This window comes from Callithrix jacchus, chromosome 8, assembly GCF_049354715.1.
Source record: "Callithrix jacchus isolate 240 chromosome 8, calJac240_pri, whole genome shotgun sequence".
Lineage (NCBI taxonomy): Eukaryota > Metazoa > Chordata > Mammalia > Primates > Cebidae > Callithrix > Callithrix jacchus.
In genome coordinates, this window is record NC_133509.1 from 104,490,614 (window position 1) to 104,511,600 (window position 20,987).

Below are 20,987 nucleotides of genomic sequence, written 5' to 3' on the forward strand. Positions count from 1 at the left end.
CTTGGGAAGTCCTCACCTTTCCCAGTCACCTCCCTGGGCTCTGAAACAGGCATCAAAAAATAGCATGTCCCCTTTGCACCCCACATTCTCAGGGCCTGGCACAGCTCCTGGCCCAAGATGAGCTCTCGATAGATGTTTGTGGAATGAACCAGGAAATGAATGGGATTGATTTTTGCAACTTTACATCTTGATTTTAATCCAACAGGACAATCTACCCTCAATTTTCTTCTTCTAAAATTGTATTGGTTATTCTTGCTCATTTATCTTTCCAGCTGGCCTTCAGAATCATTTTGTTGATTTAAGAGAAAAAAAAATAAAAGATTGGGGATTTGTATTTAGATGACATGGATTTGAGGACTAGCATCATGATGACACCGAGTCTTCTTCCACCACCCAGAGTTGGGCCTCTCTGTCTGCAGGCTCTTTTCTAGGTCCTATGTTAGGGTTTTGGCACTTTCTTCATATAATTCTATACACTTTAAGCAAGGCTTTGGTACTGTCAGCAAATTAAAAACAGGTGCCCAGGGATGGGATGGAGTGGCAGACACAGCCACTGGCAGGGAGAGAGACAGACTTATCCATCAGAGAGGCTAAATCTGGGGCAGCAGTTGGCTGGAGGAAAATTTAGACACTCTATCTAGGTCTTTAGCCAGGAAATTAGGACAGCGGAGACCCGCTGCACACAGGGCTCCCTTAATGCCACAGCACAATGAAGGAGGGAGGCCTGTCAGCTGTGAACTCCCTGGCTTTCTGGTATAAAATGTGAATGAGATTCAGGCCCAGCTGGTACCCACCATGAAGGCTGTTCTGGGCAGGAAGAGAACTCTGCCTCAGTTCTCATTTTTTGTCGGCTACATGCTCTAGATCTGGAATAGAGCTCAGGTTCTATTCTTTGCCACTGAGTTATTCGGTCAAAGTTTCTTCTTCCTTAACTTTCTCATGCATAGGTCCACCTGTCTCCTGCAGAATTCTCCTGGTAGAATTCATCAGTGAGCCCATCTGGGCTTGTTGCTTTTTGTTTTGGAAGGTTATTAATTATTGATTCAATTTATTTAATAAATATATGCCTATTCAAATTGTCGATTTCTTCTTGTGTAAGTTTTGATAGATTGTGTCTTTCAAGGAGTTGTTCCATTTCATCTGAGTTATCAAATTTGTTGGCATGGAGTTATTCATCATAGTTCTTTATTATCCTTTTAATGTCTGTGGTAGCTGCTATGTCCCCTCTTCCCTGCTTTCATTTCTGATATTAACAATTTATGTCTTCTTTCTTTTTGCTTAGCCTGACTACAGTCTTATGAATTTTATTTATCTTTTCAAAGAACCGGCTTTTGATTTTATTGATTTTCTCTGTTGATTTCCTGTTTTCAGTTTCATTGATTTCTGCTCTTTTACTTCTTTTTTTTTCTTACCTTTGATTTAATTTTCTTTTTTTTTTCTAATTTCCTAATGTGGAAGCTTAGATTATTGATTTTAGATATTTCCTATTTTCTAATATATTAATTTGATGTTATGCATTTCTCTCAAAGCACTGCTTTTGTTACTTCAACACATTTTGGTGGGTTGTATTTTTACTTTCATTTAGTTCAAAATGTTTTTAGATTTCTCTTGATATTTCTTCTTTGACACATCTGTTATTTAGAAATAACAGACGTTTTTTAATCTTCAAGTATTTTGTGGATTTTCCAGCTAACTTTCTGTTGTTGATTTCTAGCACAATTCCACTGGGGTTTAGGGGAAGACATTATATGATTTCTATTCTTTCATTTTGTTTTCCGGGCACAGTGGCACATGCCTGTGCTCCCAGCAGTTTGGGAAGCCACGGCAGGAGGATTGCTGAGGCCAAGAGTTTGTGGCAAGCATGAGCAACACAGCAAGGCCCAGTCTCTACCAAAAAAATAAATAAATAAATAAAAAGAGAGAGAGAAAGAAAAAAGAAAAAAAATTCACCAGGCATATGTAGTCCTAGGTACTGAGGAGACTTAGGCAGGAGGATCACTGGAACCCAGGAGTTACAGTGAGCTATGATTGTACCACTGCACTTCAGACTGGGTGACGGAGCAAGACCTTGTCTCTAAAAAAAATTAATTAATTAAAAAATGTGTTAAGGTGTGTTTTATGGCCCAGAAAGTGGTTTATTTTGGCAGATGTTCCAAATGAGCTTGAAAATTATGTACAATCTGCTGTTGTTGGGTGAAATAGTCCATACATCTCTTAGTCTTGATCTGTCATAGCAAAACGCCGCAGACTGAGTGGCTTAAACAATAGAAATTTATTTCTCACAGTTTTGTAGACCAGAAATTCCTAGATCAAGGGCCAACAAGGCAGGCTTCATTCTGAGGCTTCTATTGGCTTGTAGGCAGGTGCCATCTCACTGTGTGTTCAAATACCCTCTTCTTGAGCATGCATGGAGAGAGAGAAAGAGCAAGCTCTCTGATGTCTTTTCTCATAAGGGCACTAATCCCACCATGAGGGTCTCATCCCTATGATTTCACCTAACACTAATTATCTCATGAAGGCCCTATATCTAAATACTACCACACTGAGGGCTAGGGCTTGAACGTAGGAATTTTGAGGGAATACCAAAATTCAGTTCATACAGGTATCAGTTTTATCCAGTTGATTAATGGGACTGGAATTCAACTACGTCCTTACTGTTTTTTCTGCCTTCTAGATCTGTCAGTTTCTGATAGACAGGTGTCAATGTTTCCATCTATAATGGTGGATTCATCTATTTCTTCCTTGCTGTTCTATCAGGTCTTTCCTTCGTGTATTTTGTGGCTCTGTTATTCAGCACACGCACATTACAAATTGTTATGTATTCTGGGAGTACTGACCCTTTTATCATTATGTGATGCTCCACTTAATCCCTAACAACTTTCCTTGCTCTGAAGTCTGCTCTGTCTGAAATTAGTACAGCTACTTTTGCTTTCTTTTGATTACCATGATATATCTTTCTCCAACCCTTTTAGTCTATGTCTGTCTTTATATTCAAAGTGGGTTTCTTGCAGGCAGTATATAGCTGGGTCTTGGTTTTTGGTCCACTCTGACAGTCTCAGTCTTTTAATTAGTGTATTTTGACCATTGACATTTAAAGTGACTATTGATATAGTTGCATTAGTATTTACCATATTTGTTACTGTTTTTCATTTGTTGTCCTTATTCTTTGTTCTTATTTTTGTCCTCCACGTATGTTTGTGGGTTTTGTGTTTTTTTTTTTTTGAGCTAGGGTCTTGCTTTATTGCTCAGACTGGGGTCCAGTGGCACAGTCATGGCTCACTGCAGCTTTGACATTCCAAGTTCAAAAATCCTCCTGCCTCAGCCTTCATGAGTGATGAAGCTGGGACTACAGGTATGCACTGCCTGGCTAATTAATTAATTATTATTATTTTTATTTTTTGTAGAGACTACATCTCACTGTGTTGCCCAGGCTGGCCTCAAACTCTTGGGCTCAAGCAATTTTCCCACCTTGGCCTCCCAAAGTGCTAGGATTACAGATGTGAGCCACCATGCCTGGCCCCTACTGGGTTTTAATTGTGCATTTCATACAATTCAATTTTCTCTCTCCACTTAGCATATCAGTTATATTTCTTTTTTCTCCCCTTTTCAGTGGCTATCCTGGATTTTGCAATATACATTTACAACTAATCCAAATTCACTTTCAAATAACACTATGCCACTTCATTAATAATACAAGTACCTTATAATAGCAAAATATTTTCAATTCTTCCTTCCTGTTTCTTTTAATAGTATTGTCATTCGTTTCACTTATACATAAGTGTATATAGCAGGGAGATAATTATACATAATCAGCTACTTTGTTTGCTATTATCTGTTAGATCAATTACAAATAAGAAAAGTAAAAGTTTTTATTTTACTTTCATTTGATAAAAGAAACACTTCAGCTGAATTACATTTAAAGGAGTTTAATTGGCTGGGCATGCCAATTAAACACCCAGCCAATTAAACGCTTTTAAATGTAATTAATTGTATTAGTTGGCACACACCTGTAATACCAGCACTCTGGGAGGTTTAGGTGGGTGGATCACTTGAGGTCAGGAGTTCAAGACCAGCCTGGCCAATATGGTGAAAACCCCATGTCTACTAAAAATACAAAAAAAAAAAAAATAGCTGGGTGTGGTGATGCATGCCTGTAATCCCAGCCACTCAGGAAGCTGAGGCAGGAGAATCACTTGAACCCAGGAGGCAGAGGTTGCAGTGAGCCAAGATCGTACCATGGTACTCCAACCCTGGTGGCAGAACAAAACTCCATCTAAATATATATATAAGGAGTTTGGCTGGGTGCAGTTGATCACGACTGTAATCCCAGCACTTTGGGAGGCTGAGGCGGGTGGATCATGAGGTCAGGAGATCGAGACCATCCCGGCTGACATGGTGAAACCTCGTCTCTACTAAAAATACAAAAAATTAGTGGGGTATGGTAGCACACACCTGTAATCACAGCTACTGAGGAGGCTGACTCAGGAGAATTGCTGGAACCCAGGAGGTGGAGGTTGCAGGGAGTGGATCTTGTGTGTACCAGATCTCGTGTGGATCTCGTGTGTACCAGGTCTCATGTGTACTCAGAGCGAGAGCTCACTTATCACCAAGGGGGTGACCCAAGCTATTTATGAAGGATCTGCCCCCATGATCCAAATACCTCCCACCAGGCCCCACCTCCGAGATTAGGGATTACATTTTCAACATGAGATTTGGGCAGGAACAAATATCCAAGCTGTATTAATCTGCCCATCTTTTCAATTTTGGGAATAGAACTTTGCTCTATGATGTCACTTCTCCGTTGACATAAGAACACTTGTTGATTTTTCAATTTGTTTGATTTTTAAATTTATTTTATTTTATTCCGAGACAGGGTCTCACTGTGTTGCCCAGGCTGTTCTCAAACTCCTGGCTCAAGTGATCCACCTTGGCCTCCCAAAGTGTTGGGATTACAGGCATGAACTACTGCATCCGGCCTTGTTCAACTTTTTACTTATTAGAATGGAGTGACAACTTCTAAATTCCTTACCCGTGAACTGAAGTTCTTCAGTTCTCTTTCTTTCTCCTCCTTAATCTATAAATTTTCCCCTAATGGTAGAAATCATGCTTTTTGTAGAAAACTTGTAAAACATGAATAAGAAAGTAAAATTTATCCTTAATCCTGTAATTGACAGACAACTGTCACCAAACTTTTTGGTGTTTTTCACTTTAGTCTTTTTTCCCCTATAGATTATTTTTAAATATGGTGTATTTTAAATATAATTATGAGCATATTGGATATTCAGTTTTTTTTTTTTTTTTTGAGATGGAGTTTTGCTGTTGTTACCCAGTCTGGAGTGCAATGGCGTGATCTCCGCTCACCGCAACCTCCACCTCCTGGGTTCAAGCAATTCTCCTGCCTCAGCCTCCTGAGGAGCTGGGACTACAGGCGCACACCACCATGCCCAGCTAATTTTTGTATTTTTAGTAGAGACGGGGTTTCACCTTGTTGACCAGGATGGTCTCGATCTCTTGACCTTGTGATCCACCCGCCTCAGCCTCCCAAAGTGCTGGGATTATAGGCGTGAGCCACCGCGCCCGGCCGGATATTCAGTTGTATGGGCTGCCTTTTCATTATACTTTTCATCATACCTTCATTGACATTATACATTTTCCATGTCATTCAACATTCTTTGAAAACATCAGTTTTAATGCCAATATACTGATTCATTGTATGTAATTTTTTAAAATAACCTTCTATTTTTTACCTCTCTTCCTGACCAGGAAGAAGCAATGAAGGTTTTGAGTAGGGTGTGAGGAAAAAGTGTGGATAATATGATTTGATTTCCATTTTTGCGGGGGAGGGTTGTCTCTCTCTGTCACTCAGGCTGTAGTGCAATGGCACGATCTTGGCTCACTGCAGCCTCAACCTCCCAGGCTCAAGTGATCTTCCTGCCTCGGCCTCCCAAGTAGCTGGGGCCACAGGTGCACACCACCATGCCCAGCTAATTTTCTGTATTTTTTGTAGAGATGGGGTTTTGCCATGTTTCCCAGGCTGGTCTTGAACTCCCGAGCTCAGGCGACCCACGTGCCTTGGCCTCCCAAAGCGCTGGGATTACAGTGGTTTCTATTTTAAGTAGTAATGTTGGCTGCAGTATGGAGAAAAGGATGAAGAGGAGCCAAAAAGAGTGCAAACAGCCCAGGTGGGAGGCCACTGCGCTAGTCCAGGCAAGACCGAACAGCCATGTGAACCAGAGCAGGGCAGTGAGATGAAGAGAAGTTGCCTGGCAGGTTCTAGAGCAGGGTTGCAGGGGGTGGCAATACGAACTGGACTTGAGGGGGAAAGAATAGAGGAGGAAGGACAGGGTGAAGCATGACTCCGAAGTTTCTCACCTGCACAGTGACTGGTGGTGCATTCCCTGAGTCAGGGTGCACTGGGAAGATCACAAGCTCTGCTGGGGAAGATTATGAGTTTGTTCTTGGACATGTGTTTGTGATATCTTTGGATATCTGGCTGGAGATGGGAAGCCAACAGTTGGATATAAGGGGATGGAGCTCAACCGAGAGTAGAGACTAGAGGTATCAACATAGGTGTTGTTTGCACATAAATAGCAAATAAAGGGGGAGGGGAGGGGAGTGGTCTAGATTGCCTTGGATCTAGGGCAGACAGAGAGGGCACAGGTAGCACTCTCTGAAATGAGGCAGCACTCCATGATAGGGGTGTTGGGAGGACTGCATACAAACTGCTTGCAACGTAGGAAGTGCTTAATAAATGATAGCCACTGTCAGCCCATCCAGCCTCCCTCCCATCATGTTCACTTTCACTCTGGGCCCAGCCATATGGGCCGATCTTGGTTCTTTTAGGGCAACAGGTTCCCACAGTGCCTTTGTACATACCTTTCCTTCTGCCTGGAAGGCTCCTTCTTTTTCCTTCTGTTGATTCACCTTCATCCGTCAGCTAAAGAATAACCTGATCTCACCCCACCCCACTCCATACCTGCTTCACACCCATCAGGGTAGCTTTACATAGAACATGTCCCTGTCCTGCATATCGTGTATCTTGGTTTGTAATGCTACTTTAATGTGTCTGATTATTTTGGTAATATCTGATGTTTGCCTTTGATCTAAAATCCTGGTTTTATTTTATTTATTTGAGATAGGGCATCATTTTGTTGCCCAGGCTGGAGTGCAGTGGCAGGATCTTGGCTCACTGCAACCTCTGCGTCCTGGACTCAAGGGATCTTCCTGCCTTAGCCCTTCAAGTAGCTGGAACTATGGGCTGGTACCACCACGCCTGGCTAATTTTTTATATTTTTAGTAGAGATGGGTTTTTGCCATGTTAGCCAGGCTGGTCTCAAACTCTTGAGCTCAAGCAATCCACCCACCTTGGCCTCCCATAAGCTAGGATTACAGGCATGAGCCACATCTCCCGGACCTGATTTCATCAATAGTTGCACTAGACTGTGAGTTCCCTGAGAGCAGAGATACAACTGTTTTTGCTTATCTTCACGTCCTCAGTGCATAGCTTGGCAGATGCTTGAACCCTATTAGACACTCAACAAACGTGTGGTATGAATGAATAGAATTATCTAGCAGACGGTTGAGCCGATAAGGAAAGGCTTTTACCAGGGTTGTTCAGGGGTGAAATGGGCTGTCATGAGAGCCAGTCAAGCAGAGCTTGGACCATCTCTTGGCAGGAAAACCAAGCAGGAGATTGAAGCATCTGATGGAGATTTTAATTGCCTTTAAAGTTCATTTGACCCTGGAGTTCTGATTCATGGGTGCCTGTTTCTCTGACTCTTTCACAGAGCAATAAATGCTGCCCAGGCACATGTAGCACTGACTCAGGTAGAAAAGCATCTGATCGCATATATCTGGGACCACTGGGGAAGGAAGGGGATTCCAATCATTCCAAGCCAAATGCTTGTCTTGCCATATTATTTTCAGGTGAATCAGATTCACTTTCTGCTTCTCGGAGGCATAGCTGGGATCTGCTGGCATCACGAGGCACTTAAATGCTAGGGAGGGAAAGAGTGGGTTTTAATCATTGACCCCTCCCATTTTCAACTACAAAAAGATATCCCAGTGTATTGTTAAGTAGTGGGAAATATGGGCTTTCCAGGGAGGGGGTGGAGCCTCCAGGTCAGTCCCAGGTGATCATTTCTGAAGCAGTAGAGGCCTCAGACTTGTAAGAGCTGGGTGCCTGTCTGGGCACGGTGGCTCATGCCTATAATCCCAGCACTTTGGGAAGCCAAGGGGGATGGATCACCTGAGGTCAGAAGTATGAGACTAGCCTGGCCAGTATGGTGAAACTCCGTCTCTGCTAAAAATACAAAAATTAGCCAGGCATGGTTGTGTGCACCTGCAATCCCAGCTACTCAGGAGGCTGAGGCAGGAGAATTGCTTGAGCCCAGGAGGTGGAGGTTGCAGTGACAGAGATCATGCCACTGAACTCCAGCCTGGGTGACAAAGTGAGACTCTGTCTCAAAAAAAAAAAAAAAAATGCTGAGTGCCTTTGTGATTTTTCAGATGTAAGCCCGGATATGCTTACAGCTTGTAATTTCCCAAGGCATCTAAACAGCTCTGCCCCAGCAGATAGAGCCCACTGAGGAGAGTGAATGTGCCAGGTTTGTCGAATCTGAGGCTACAAAGGGGTTATCATCATTAGCAATATCCAATATCACGTGTCAGCTACTGAGAATGAATAAAATACGGAGTTTCTAACTTTTCTGAAGCTCCAAACTTTTATTTCATTAAAGAGGAGTTGGGGTCTATAAGAATAAAATTTTAATTATATTTATATTATGTCTATATATGGTATCTCATATCTAGACACTGATTGCCATGGCAGGGGGAAGGGAACGTAGCATATCATGCATTGCCTCTTAAAGGCATCTGCCTGGAAGTAACACACTTCCACTCTCATTCCATTGGCCTTAGCTAGTCCCATGGACCTACTCACCTTTAGCAGGTAGCCATGCAGAGTGCCTGGGAGGAGCATCCGAATAATGGTGAGAGGTGGGCTTGGTGGAGCCTGTGGTCCCAGCTACTCAGGAGGCTGGGGCAGGAGGATGGCTTGAGCTTGGGAGTCCAAGGCTGCAATGAGCTGTGATCATGCCACTGCACTCCAGCCTGGGTGACAGAGACTCCATCTTTAAAAAAAATAATAATAATAAAACCAGTAAGCAGTGAGCAGCCTTGGTGATGACAACATTTGGCAAACTGAGGTCAGTTTGTAACCAGTGATCCATGCCCAAATTGCCGATGTGCCGATGATGATTAGAAGGGAAAACAATAGCAACTCTTTGGGTAAGTAGTTTAGAGATGGAGGTCGTAAGGTTTGAACGCAGGCTCCTTCCTCTGCCTCGTATTTTATTCCTTCTTGGCATTTCCTCAAAGAGCATGGCAACTTCTCCATTTAGATGGCCTCCCTCCCTTGTGGGGTTTCCACTAAACTTGGGAACAAAGCCCCCAGGTGAAAATGAGAGGGTAATTTAAAGCTGGAAGATGAGAAAGAAGGGAATGTGGAAATAATATCCCCCTGCAGTGTAAAATGTGGAGGAACAAAGCAGTTGTCACAAAAATGCTTCAAGCCCAACTGTGTGAAATGTGCCCCCCAATGCCACCTGCCACAGAACCCTAGGAAACAGGACTTCTGGAGGACATGTACTTGCTGGGAAAACACTTGGGCTCCCTGGCATTCCTGAAGTGGGGAGTCTGGTCCCCTGAGGCCTGTCCTGCACTTTCTAGTTCTCCTCCACTTTGGGACCTGAGCAAAGGGAAGCTGAAGCCACCTGGAGTCATTGCTTCCCAAGTACCTCAAGAAAAAAAAGTCCTTATTCTCTGACTTTTGGGTTGGGAATAGCCTTTCCTTGCCACTTCTAACAGACATCACTCCAGGGGTCTTGAATGGAAATACAAACTCACCACTCTTTCCTCCATGTGTGAGGGACGGCCAACCTGCCTGATGGTGGCAGTGACTGGAGCTGCCCTGCAGAGTAGACATCTGAATTATACTTACCTCCAACCACAGGGAATAATGTTGGGAGTGTTCCTAAACCCAGCCTTCAGCATGCAAAATGTGTTTTCAGTAGGCTCAGTTCATCATGGATTTGGGTTTGTCGAGACTATGTGTCATTGAGTGGGGCCAGCCGTCCTCAGAACTTAATTCCAGGTCTGGTGCAGCACATGCCCAGGCTGTGCTAAATCCCAGAGGGTCCCTTGGTTTAGAGTGGGGGATCCTGATCTCAGGGGTACTTTGCTGCCTGTGACTCTTCTCTTCCTCTCTGGTCTCCTCAGGAGCTTGAGCGCCTCAACCAGGTGCTGGAGGCCGAGAAGCAGCAGTTCGAGGAAGTGGTGCAGGAGCTGAGAATGGAGCAGGAGCAAATCAAGAGGTGGTGGTAGTTCCCGGGAGCTGGGGGTGCTGCCAAGTTAGGGCATGCAGAGCCCACCTTCCCCATCAGACCTGAGGAGGCCTCCACCTCAGAGACGCTGTCTTCCCAAGGCTCCAGGCTAGGGTCTATCCTGGTTTGAGTCTATCCTCCCAAGGCTCCAGGATTGGGTATTCCCAGAAGAATCTGTAGACTCCCCTGCCCCAGACAAATGAGGTTATTTCTACCCACTAGAGCATAAGGCATTGGAGCATCCCTCCAAGCCATAAGGTCTCCTGCCTTCATGAAAGCCTCTCTCACCCAGGGTCAGACAGGACACGCTAGCCTAGAGGTGCTGTTGGCCAAGGCCCCCAACATTCGCTGTCTTTCCTGCATAGTCCTTTCACATTTTTGGGAATGATGTCATTTGGGATCTTTAGTACCATGTATTGTTTGTAAACTTAGTTGTACGTTATAATCATCTTCTACTGAATTATAATCTCTTAAAGGTAGAGCCTAGAAATCTGTCTCTCTCTCTCTCTCTCTCTCTCTATATATATATATATATATATATATATATATGTATGTGTGTGTGTGTGTATTTATATACACATACATATGGTTTTTAAAAAATCTATATATGTGTGTGTTTTCAGTGGACTCAGTTATGAATTTTGGAGAGAGAGATATATATATATATATACGTATGTATGTATATATATATATATACACATATAGTTTTGTTTTTAAGACCGAGTCTTACTCTGTCTCCCAGGCTTGAGTGCAGTGGCGTGACTTGGTTCACTGCAGCCCTGCCTCCTGGGTTCAAGCAATTCTTGTTCCTCAGCCTCCCAAGTAGGTGAGATTACAGATGTGTGCCCCCATCTAATTACCCCTCAGCTAATTTTTATAATTTTATTAGAGACAGGGTTTTGCCATGTTGATCAGGCTGGTCTGGAACACCTGATCTCAATGATTCTCCCACCTCAGCCTCCCAAAGTATTGGGATTACAGGTGTGAGCTACCGCACCAGGCCAGAAATCTATATAGATAGATAGATAGATAGATAGATAGATAGATAGATAGATAGATAGATTTTTCTTTCAAACACACCCAAAGTGATTCTGAGGCAGCCCTCAGGAATGTAGAGACCACTGCTGTGGGCAGTGGGGGTGATGGTGGTGGTCATCATCATCATCCTCATGATGGTTATCATCACCACACATCATCAGTAATAGCCCAGAAACAGTTTTCTTCTAACAACTTATACAATGGTGTCCATTAAATTCATATTTTGAGGAGGAAAAAACCCAGAGGATCTTACTAAGTAAATAGCCAAACACCTACTCAGCTTCCAGAACGTTGCCAGGTACTGGAAGGAACAGAATGATCTGGTTGGGGAAACCAGACTTGCACCCAGGAGACATTAGTGCAATGATACATCATCAGGGGCCAGAAGACATGGTGCAGATTTCCTGTTATGGGAATTGAGATATGCATGATCCTGTGGGCTTGAATACAGGGCTGATTGGTCTGGGCCTTGAAAGGTGAGTAGGATTTGAAAAATTGGACAGGAGAAGGGAAAGATGTTCCAAGTAGGATAAGGGGCAACTGATGTAAAAGCCTTAGGTGACTGAAGCTTGTGAAGAAGGCAGCAAGGAGCTTGTTACCCTAGAAACGGGCCTTAGCCATGTTCTATGTCAGAATGACATGGGTTCTAGCAAGTGCTGTCCAGAGAAGACGGGGTGAGGCTGGGGCCCCGTCGTTTCTCCAGTGTTTCCCTTTGCCTGTGGGGTACCCTAGGTTTATTCCAGGTGACAGATGCATGTGTACCTGCAACAAGTGACCCTAACCCCATGTGGCTGGACTTCCTTTCAGCTCCAGGCCCCTACGGCTGCTGTCAGGGCTCAGCTGTGCAGAGGGGCTGGCCATTCAAGAGCCTTTCTGAGCCACATCAGGAAGTGAGGGAAAAGCATTTCCATGTGCAGAGGTGATTGGTGGGGAGTGGGGAGAGTGGGCACTGCCATACCCAGCCCTCTGTCTCCACAGGGAGCTGGAACTGACTGCAAGATGCCTTAAGGGTGTAGAACAAGAGAAAAAGGAACTGAGGCACCTTACGGAGTCCTTGCAGCAGACGCTGGAGGTGAGGGGGCACTGGTGGGTTAGTTGACCAGGTGGCAGGCTGATTGGCTGGACAACATGACACTGTTTTTTCCAGCAATGTTTCCCCAGGGGGTGATCTGAAAAGAAATGGGCATGGAGGGGTGATGATCTAAAGGGTCTCTTCTCTATGGATCATCAGAAACTCCAGCCCGTGCATGAGGCCCGAAGCAAGAAGTGGTTGTTCCGAGACCCAGAAGGACAAATTCAGGCTTGTCCTTGGTATTACCATGGCCTCAGGAAATCTACCTCTGGTGCTTATATTTTTATACCAGGTGGAGGATTGGTTAAGGCGAGCAGTGGAGCTGCCCACCACTTACTTCTCATGGTTTGTTCACTTAGCTGCTCCTGGGTGACATTGAACATAAAGGGAAATCAACTGCCAGGTCACCATCACCTGATACCACAGAAACTGGGATGGGGAGGGGAGGTGACATGCCTCAAGGACAAAGTACAAACTCTTTAGCATGGCAAGCAACTGCAAACTCTAGCCCCAGCCTCCCCTTCCCTCTGGGGGAAGGAACTCTCCATAGAGAAGAAGAAGAAACCCTGGAAATGTTGGAGGAGAACGAGAACCACCTGCAGACACTGGCCAATCAGCAGGGGTCTCCATAGCAACCTCTGCCTCACTCTTTCCTCTGTTGCCCCTCCATGCCCTGCACAAAGACTCCCAATCCCTGCTCCAAACCACGGAGCTCAGGTACCCCAAGGAAGCAAGCTCTTTCATGCTCCACACCTTTGCTCACACTGTTCCTTCTGCACAGTGTATCCTTTCCACCTCTTCTCTGCTTGGAAAACTTCTATTCACCTTTCTAAGACTCAGCTCACATATCTCCTAAGTCGAACTTCTCTGAGCTCTTGGCTCCCACAGCACTTTGTACATATTTTATGGGACTTGACATGCTAGGCACGTTTTCCAAACTGAATTTCACTAGACTGTGTCTTCATGATCTCTCCAAGCCCATCCCCTGAAGTGGGCCTGGCACATATGGTGTGTGGCCTATATCTGTGCTGTATCCATGAATTACCATCAAGGCTGCAAAGGTTTCTTGTCTCCCTTGACTGACGGGAGCCTTGGAGCTTATGGGGCCTTTATTCATTTATCTTTCCCATTTCATATCATGGGAGGTGGTTCTTGTGGATATTTTCCACTCTGCTTCTGTATAATGCAGTTTAGTACAAGATCCCAGTCTGTTAACCAAGAGACTTTTTTTTTTTTTTTTTTTTTTTTTTTTTTTTTTTTAGATAGGTTCTAGCTGTGTTGCCCAGGCTAGAATGCAGTGGTACAATCAGAGCTCACTGCAGCCTCGATCTGTGGGGGGAGCATCTAAATCTGTTCTTGGGCTGGTTCCTGTTGGCTGTTTTTTACATAAGCGCAACACATCTCCTCACTCTGCCCTGGAGGAACAAGGACCCCGGAAGGTCATGCAGCCCATTCTAGTAGGTGCCATCTCCAGTGGAAGGCACTTTGGGCTCCTTTATGACTCCCTTGATGGAGGAGTAACCTTGCCCTCTTGTGAGAGACATCCGGGCCTTTTAGCTCTGGAGAAGCATTAAGACATTTCGGCTACCACAGAGGACTGAGAGAGGAGTGGGTCACTCCCTGGAATGGAAAGGCAGGTGAGGGCAGCCATATTGGAGAACCTAAATTGGGCTTTTCTTTTCCTTCTCTCCCTCCATGCCAGGAACTCTCCATAGAGAAGAAGAAAACCCTGGAAATGCTGGAGGAGAACGAGAACCACCTGCAGACACTGGCCAATCAAAATGAGCAGCCCCCTCCCAGCGGGGGTCTCCAAAGCAACCTCCGGCAGATCGAGGAGAAGATGCAGCAGCTCTTAGAGGAGAAGCTCCTGGCAGAGAAGCGGTGAGGGAGCCTGGACCCCTGAGTTCATGATGGGCTTCGGGATCTAGTAACCTTTCTTGAACTGGACACCCAGACTCTTGGGTTCTCCTTGGCACTGACCAAGTAGGAGTCACTCACTTCATTTTGCCTAGGACTTAGTTTCCCCACCAGGAAAGTGGGGAGAGAACTTTCACTACCCAAAGCTGGCTTGATAATGATCTCGTCCAATAGTGTGAACCATGCAGTCATTAGGTCCTTGTCACCATGCTTTGTGGCAGCTTGGGCAAGTTTTTCAGCCCCCTTTTACAAATGAGGAAATGGAGCCTCAGAGAGGTTATATGACTTTTCTGAGGTCACAAAACTAGCAAGCTCTGGACCTAGGACTCCAGTCTTCTGACTCTAAGCCTAGGGTTCCCATCACTGACCACACCATCCCCTGGGTGCCTGGACCCACAAAGTTCAGGGGCTTGTGAAGCTCTGGGATTCAAGGTTTCTCCAGCCCAGGTCTCTAAGAGGAGCTGGCCACACATTGGCAATCCCATCTGGTGAGTGCGCATTGAATAGGTGCCTCTTCTGTCCCTGAAGGATAAAGGAGAACGAGGAGCGTTCACGGGCCCTGGAGGAGGAGCGTGAATTCTACTCCAGCCAGTCCCAGGCATTGCAGAACTCGCTGCAGGAGCTGACGGCAGAGAAGCAGCAGGCTGAGCAGGAGCTCAAGGTGTGAACTGGCGGGCTGAGAGCAGCTGGTACCAGGTCCTTTTCCCTCCCTTGGAGACACCCCTTGCACCCCTGCACTTTACCGGGTAGCTAGATGAATTATCTCTGTCAGTCTGACCAGACGGCCAGGCATGGGGGTAGGAGCCACCACGAGGGGAAGCAGCGAGTCTGCTGCATCATTGACAGATACCTGCTGGGTGCAGGGGCCAAGTCCAGGCCACCTGGTTCAAAGGGTAAGGCTTGGAGGCAGGATGTGATAACTCCTATCCAAGCCCATTGAGCCAGGGGTGACCAGGGAAGGCTTCTGGGGAAGATGGCAGCTGCTTCCGGGACCCGACTTCCTTCTTGTTTCCCTCTTGTCACCCTCAGGCTGAGGTGAAGGTCCGAATGGACCTGGAGAGGCGTCTCCGGGAGGCAGAGGGGGCCTTGCGAAGCCTGGAACAGGGGCTGAACTCCAAGGTGCGGAATAAGGAGAAGGAGGAGAGGATGCGGGCAGATGTGAGCCATCTGAAAAGTAAGCCCTGCCTCTAGGTCCCAGCCCCCAACCTTGGCACTCAGCCCCAGATGGGGTCCCAGCCCTGTAGAAACAGGAACCCCACACAGAACTTGCTATGCATGAGGCGCTCCACGAATGTTGAAGGCTTTCTTCTCCAGTTCCCTCCCTGCAGGTATCTATGTGCCACTGCTTTCTTGTGGCTGTTGGATCTGGGGTGGGAAGAAAGCTGGGAGCTTCTTCCATTTGTCAAAAGCTCAGAGTCCTGTTCTCAGCAGACCTGCCCTGAGATGGCTGCAGACTGTGGTTTGAAAGGCAAAGAAAGCCCCCTTCAGTTGGTGGCTCAGGAATCTCAAGGGACGGGATCACCATATTTCCCACTCAACTTCACCAGAATCCTTGGGAGGGGAGGAACCAGCTGGGGGTAAGGATGCAGTCAAACCTCACCCTTCCTGGCCCTGCCTCCACAGGGTTCTTTGAGGAGTGCATCCGGAATGCCGAGCTGGAGGCCAAGATGCCTGTAATCATGAAGAACTCTGTGTACATCCATAAAGCAGCCACTCGCCGCATCAAGAGCTGCCGCTTCCACCGGCGCCGGTCCAGCACCTCCTGGAATGATAGTGAGTGTGTCTGTCTGCATGTCCTGGGTCGTGGTGAAAAGGCAGGAAGAGGGCAACATGAGGAACGAGAAGGGTTGGCCCAGCTCTGAGGCGGGACAATGTGGCCTTGAACCTTGAACCCCACTGTCCTTGAACAAATGGGTGAATTCTCAGGGCCCTGGGTTTCTCGAAGGATATGGAAGCCCATGGGTGGGAAGGGGCTGGAAGAAGCTCAGCACACACATAAGGGAGTGAGGGGTGGCATGAGGCTGGGGACAGGGCCAGGCCTTTGAGGAGGGAGCACTCTTCATGGGGCTATTGGGCTCCTGTTTCCCCAGTGAAGCCATCCCAGTCCTTCATGACCTCCCAGCTGGATGCCAACAACATGGAGGAGCTAAAGGAGGTGGCCAAGCGGCTCAGCAGGGACCAGCGCTTCCGGGAATCCATCTACCACATCATGGCCACCCAGCCTGGAGCCCCCTCAGCACTCTCCCGGAGCGGAAAGTGATGGGCGCTCCTCCCCTGCCTCCCAGTCTTTCCTGGATGGGTCGGGGAGAAGGGGTGGCAGAGGGAGGCCTCACTCTACCAGCTCCTGGACTCTCTGGTTTGGAGCCTGCCTCTCCTCTGGGGCAGAGCTCCATCTGGGGCCAGCCTTGCCCTCAAAGGACAGGGACACTGCCTTCCTCACCCTCACCCCACACCCCACTTTTGGGTCTACACCAGGGCCATGCAGGCCTGAGCGGGTGCTGGTTGTCATGGTGAGGTGAGGACAGGGTCTGGTTGTATGTGGAGATTTGTGTTGGATGGGGAGAGGGGCAGGGAGAGGCTGTCTACCACTGTGCGGTCGGGCAGGGCCTGCCCCACTGAGGAAGATGGCTGACCACATCTTCCCATAGCCCATAGCCTATTCTGTGGAAAGAGAAGTATCACTGCCTCTAAGCACACATGCACATCTTCTGCTAGGCTGGCCAAGCTCAGGCCGGGCTGCCCTGCTCTTTGCTCAGTGCTGCCTGCCAAAACTAATCTTAGTGGCCCCTATCAGTGACGGGTGGACTTTGATGGCTTCATCTAGTCTCTGCAACATCTAGCTGGGGAGAGGGCTGAGTCAGTTTGGAATAAATGCATTTGACAGGGCTGAGTCTAAATGTAAAACTTTAAGCATGTATAAACCTGCATGTATATAAATAGCTGGGCATGGTGGTGCCCATGGACCTCTCTGGGACTCTGCAGCCCTGCCCCTGGTCCTCATGTAGAAAGGCCTCATCTCCTCACCTTGACATTCCCTTTTCCCCAGGATTTCCCAACGCTCTCTTTGCTTTTGACACTCAGTGAAATGTCCCTCGGCTGAGGCCCCTCATTTACACCACATCAAGGTGTCGGGAGGAAAGGGGCATAGGACAGCAGCTTCTGGGCTCCTGACATGCCGCACACCTGCCACAGTACTGCCTTTCCTGAGCTCCGGCCCTGGCTGGGGGACCACCTGCTGAATCCCTTCCTCCTCTGGTGCGCTTACTCACTCACACAGCCTCGGCACCCTGTGTGGGCAGAGTGATGGCACCATGTCCCTCCTGCATGTGCACCTAGGGCCCTGGCTGAGAGTTGGGGCCAGCAGTGATGCTGGGGGCTCTCCCAGAGGACATGTAAGAAGCTTAGGAGTGGGCCAGACACAGTGGCTCATGCCTGTAATCCCAGCACTTTGAGAGGCCAAGGCGGGAAGACCACTTGAAGTCAGGAGTTCGAGACCAGCCTGGCCAATACAGTGAAACCCTGTCTCTACAAAAAGATAAAATAAATAGCTGGGCATGGTGGTGCACACTTGTAGTCCCAGCTACTTGAGAGGCTTAACCGAGAGGATTGCTTGAGCCTGGGAGGTTGAGGCTGTAGTGAGCTGAGATCATGTCACTGCACTCCAGCCAGGGTGACAGAACAAGACCCTGTCTCAAACAAACACAAGCAAAACAAGCTCAGGAGTGAAGGAAAGTCACTCTGGTTCCTGCATTATGTACTCCTGGTTGGGTAAGGAGCCAGTGTTCCTGCTGGTCAAGAGATCACAGATGGCTCCTTCCCAACTGTTCCTGCTTCAGTCACCTTGCTGCCTCCTCTCCCTGCAGAGGCTTCAGCCTGTGAAGCAGCGTGACCATGAACCTTGGTAGATGGGGAGATTGGGCCTGTGATGAGGCCAGTAGTCACAAACATCAATCTGTAGCTTCTGTGGAAGACCACTACCCTGCAGGGGGCTCAGGGTGTGTCTGTACCTCACTTGTGGACAGACAGACTGCCCAGCACCTCTCCCTGCAGGCCCACCCTCCAAACTACCTGAGGCTATTGGCCTGTCCAGAAAAGGGGTCCTTCTGGGATCAGGGTGCTCTTGGATACTGCTGGCATTAAAGGTGCTCATTCTTTGCTGCTTGGAAAACAGAGACGTTCTGAGAGATAGACAGATAGCTTCTAGGCAAGTACCAGCCGAAGGTGCAAGTCCCTGGGAGCCCATAGCCTATTCTGTGGAAAGAGAAGTATCACTGCCTCTAAGCACACATGCACATCTTCTGCTAGGCTGGCCAAGCTCAGGCTGGGCTGCCCTGCTCTTTGCTCAGTGCTGCCTGCCAAAACTAATCTTAGTGGCCCCTTTCAGTGACGGGTGGACTTTGATGGCTTCATCCAGTCTGCAGCATCTAGCTGGGGAGAGGGCTGAGTCAGTTTGGAATAAATGCATTTGACAGGGCTGAGTCTAAATGTAAAACTTTAAACATGTATAAACCTGCATAAACCTGGAACTTGTTTCTCTAATACATATGAAAGATGAACTTTGAATTGAAGGGGAATATTTATAAAACCAAGATGACTGTTTCCTTTGTTTTTAAAGAATTAATCGTGGCTTGCTTTTAGAGAGATCTTTTGTAAATTTTCAAATGCATTTGTTTTTCTTGGGCAAGCTATTAACCAGAAAGGAAAGTGCTAATCTTCATTTGCTTTGTGCTGCTATAACAGAATACCTGAGACTGGGTAATTTCTAAGAAACAGAAATGTATTGGCTCACAGATATGGTGGCTAAGAAGTCCAATATCAAGGTGCTGGCATCTGGCAAGGACCTTCTTGTTGCATCATCCCACAGTTGAAAGACAAAGAGACAGTGAGAGAGCAAGAGAAGCCAAACTTATTCTTGTATAACAAACCCACCCCCTTGATAATGACATTAATCCATTCATAAGGGTAGAGTCTTCATGGCTTAATCAACTCTTAAAAATCCCACCTCTTTTGGATCACCTGAGGTCAGGAGTTTGAGACCAGCCTGGCCAACATGGTGAAATCCCATCTCTACTAAAAATACAAAAATTATCTGGGAGTGATGGGTGTCTGTAATCCCAGCTTCTCGGGAAGCTGAGACAGGAGAATCACTTGAACCTGGGAGGGGGAAGTTGCAGTGGCTGAGATTGCGCCATTGCACTCCAGCCTGGGCAACATGAGTGAAACTCCATCTTAAAAAAGAAAGAAAGAAAAAAGGTCCCACCTCTTAATATTGTTACAATGGCAATCAAATTTCTTTTTTTAATCCTGCAAACTACTGGGATGGTAACTAAATTTCAGTGTGAGTTTGGGAGGGAACAAACATTCAAACTCTATCAGTGCTTTTCCATGCACATTTACCAGTTGGTACTTCCTCCTATTCTCAACCTGTATTTTCCATGCCTCAGGCAAGTCTGAGTTATCTTCAGCCAACTGAACAATCCATGTGTTTATTTGTTAAAAGCTTACTATGTATCTAGCTCTGTAAATAGAAAAATAGCAACATCTCTATATGAAAGTATGTAGGGATGGAAATTGCTTAATGGAACTATATTGATATAATTTTTTTAATTTTTAAGAACAAAACTGTTATTCCTTGGCCAATTAAATGCATTTCCTGCAATATCTCTTTAAGTATGTGGTGTGGTCATTGCTAGAGAGAGGTTGCTCCCTGCAGGCCACATGTAGAATTATGAGTCTGTTTGCCCTCTGTCTCCAACACACTCCTGCACATGCTTCTCTACCTTTGAGGAAGTGCTCCCCACCGTGCACCTCCTAATAATTAATTGAAAAATCTGTGTTTCAGCCCTGAGGTCCTGGCTGCCCCTGTGTAACAGACTATCTGCGAGATACTGTTCTGATTTTAGCACAGATTAAAGGGACAGAACTGGCTGTGCCAGTGGGAATAGCTTCAGGGAGACAAAGGATGCACAGGTTTTTTCGTTTGGTGAGATTTTTGTTTGTTTGCTTTTTGTTTGTTTGTTTTTAAGAGACAGAGTCTCACTGTGTTGCCCAGGCTCGGGGGTGCAGTAGTATGATCATGGCTCACTATAACCTTGAACTCCTGGGCTCAAGTGATCCTTCCACCTCAGCCTCCTGAGTAGCTGGGACTACAAACATGTACCATGATGCCCAGCCAGGACACCTAGCTTTATGGCCTGCTAGTTTCAGTATCCCTGCTGGAAACACAGTTTTACTGGCTCTGATGTGGAGAGGTTTATGCTTTTGTTTGGTAATCATATAAAGGAGAACCAGAAGTTAGTGAGAAATGGTAATGACAGGATTCCCCTCCTATTTGGTTTGTGTGCTTTTCCACCCATGATGTTAATGGATGAAGCACGAGAGATGTGAAACACTTGGGTTCTGATCCACTCCCCAGCTCCCAGGCCTTGCAAAGGATGCACTGCCTCTATTCATCTGGAAGGACGTAATTCTTGCCCCACCCATTCCAAGCCCACCCAACTCAGCATAATCTGAGCAGCCAGTGTTTGGAGTCCGCAATGAATTTTTATAGTGGAACAAAACTTGCTCAAGTCTCAGGG

General features: G+C 46.6%; 1 protein-coding gene across 2 annotated transcripts in view; it reads left to right on the plus strand.

Annotated features, from left to right (window-relative positions):
• PLEKHD1 (pleckstrin homology and coiled-coil domain containing D1) overlaps window positions 1-20,070 on the plus strand; it is a 40,925-nt gene extending 20,855 nt beyond the window's left edge. For both annotated transcript variants that reach the window (XM_035260827.3, XM_035260826.3), the window contains 7 exons: window positions 10,279-10,373; window positions 12,399-12,492; window positions 14,195-14,373; window positions 14,938-15,070; window positions 15,439-15,583; window positions 16,033-16,182; window positions 16,500-20,070. In XM_035260827.3, coding sequence (XP_035116718.3) covers window positions 10,279-10,373; window positions 12,399-12,492; window positions 14,195-14,373; window positions 14,938-15,070; window positions 15,439-15,583; window positions 16,033-16,182; window positions 16,500-16,669 — 966 coding nt within the window. In that variant the 3' untranslated portion in view covers window positions 16,670-20,070. The remainder of the gene's footprint in view (window positions 1-10,278; window positions 10,374-12,398; window positions 12,493-14,194; window positions 14,374-14,937; window positions 15,071-15,438; window positions 15,584-16,032; window positions 16,183-16,499) is intronic.
• Window positions 20,071-20,987: the final 917 nt, after the last annotated feature.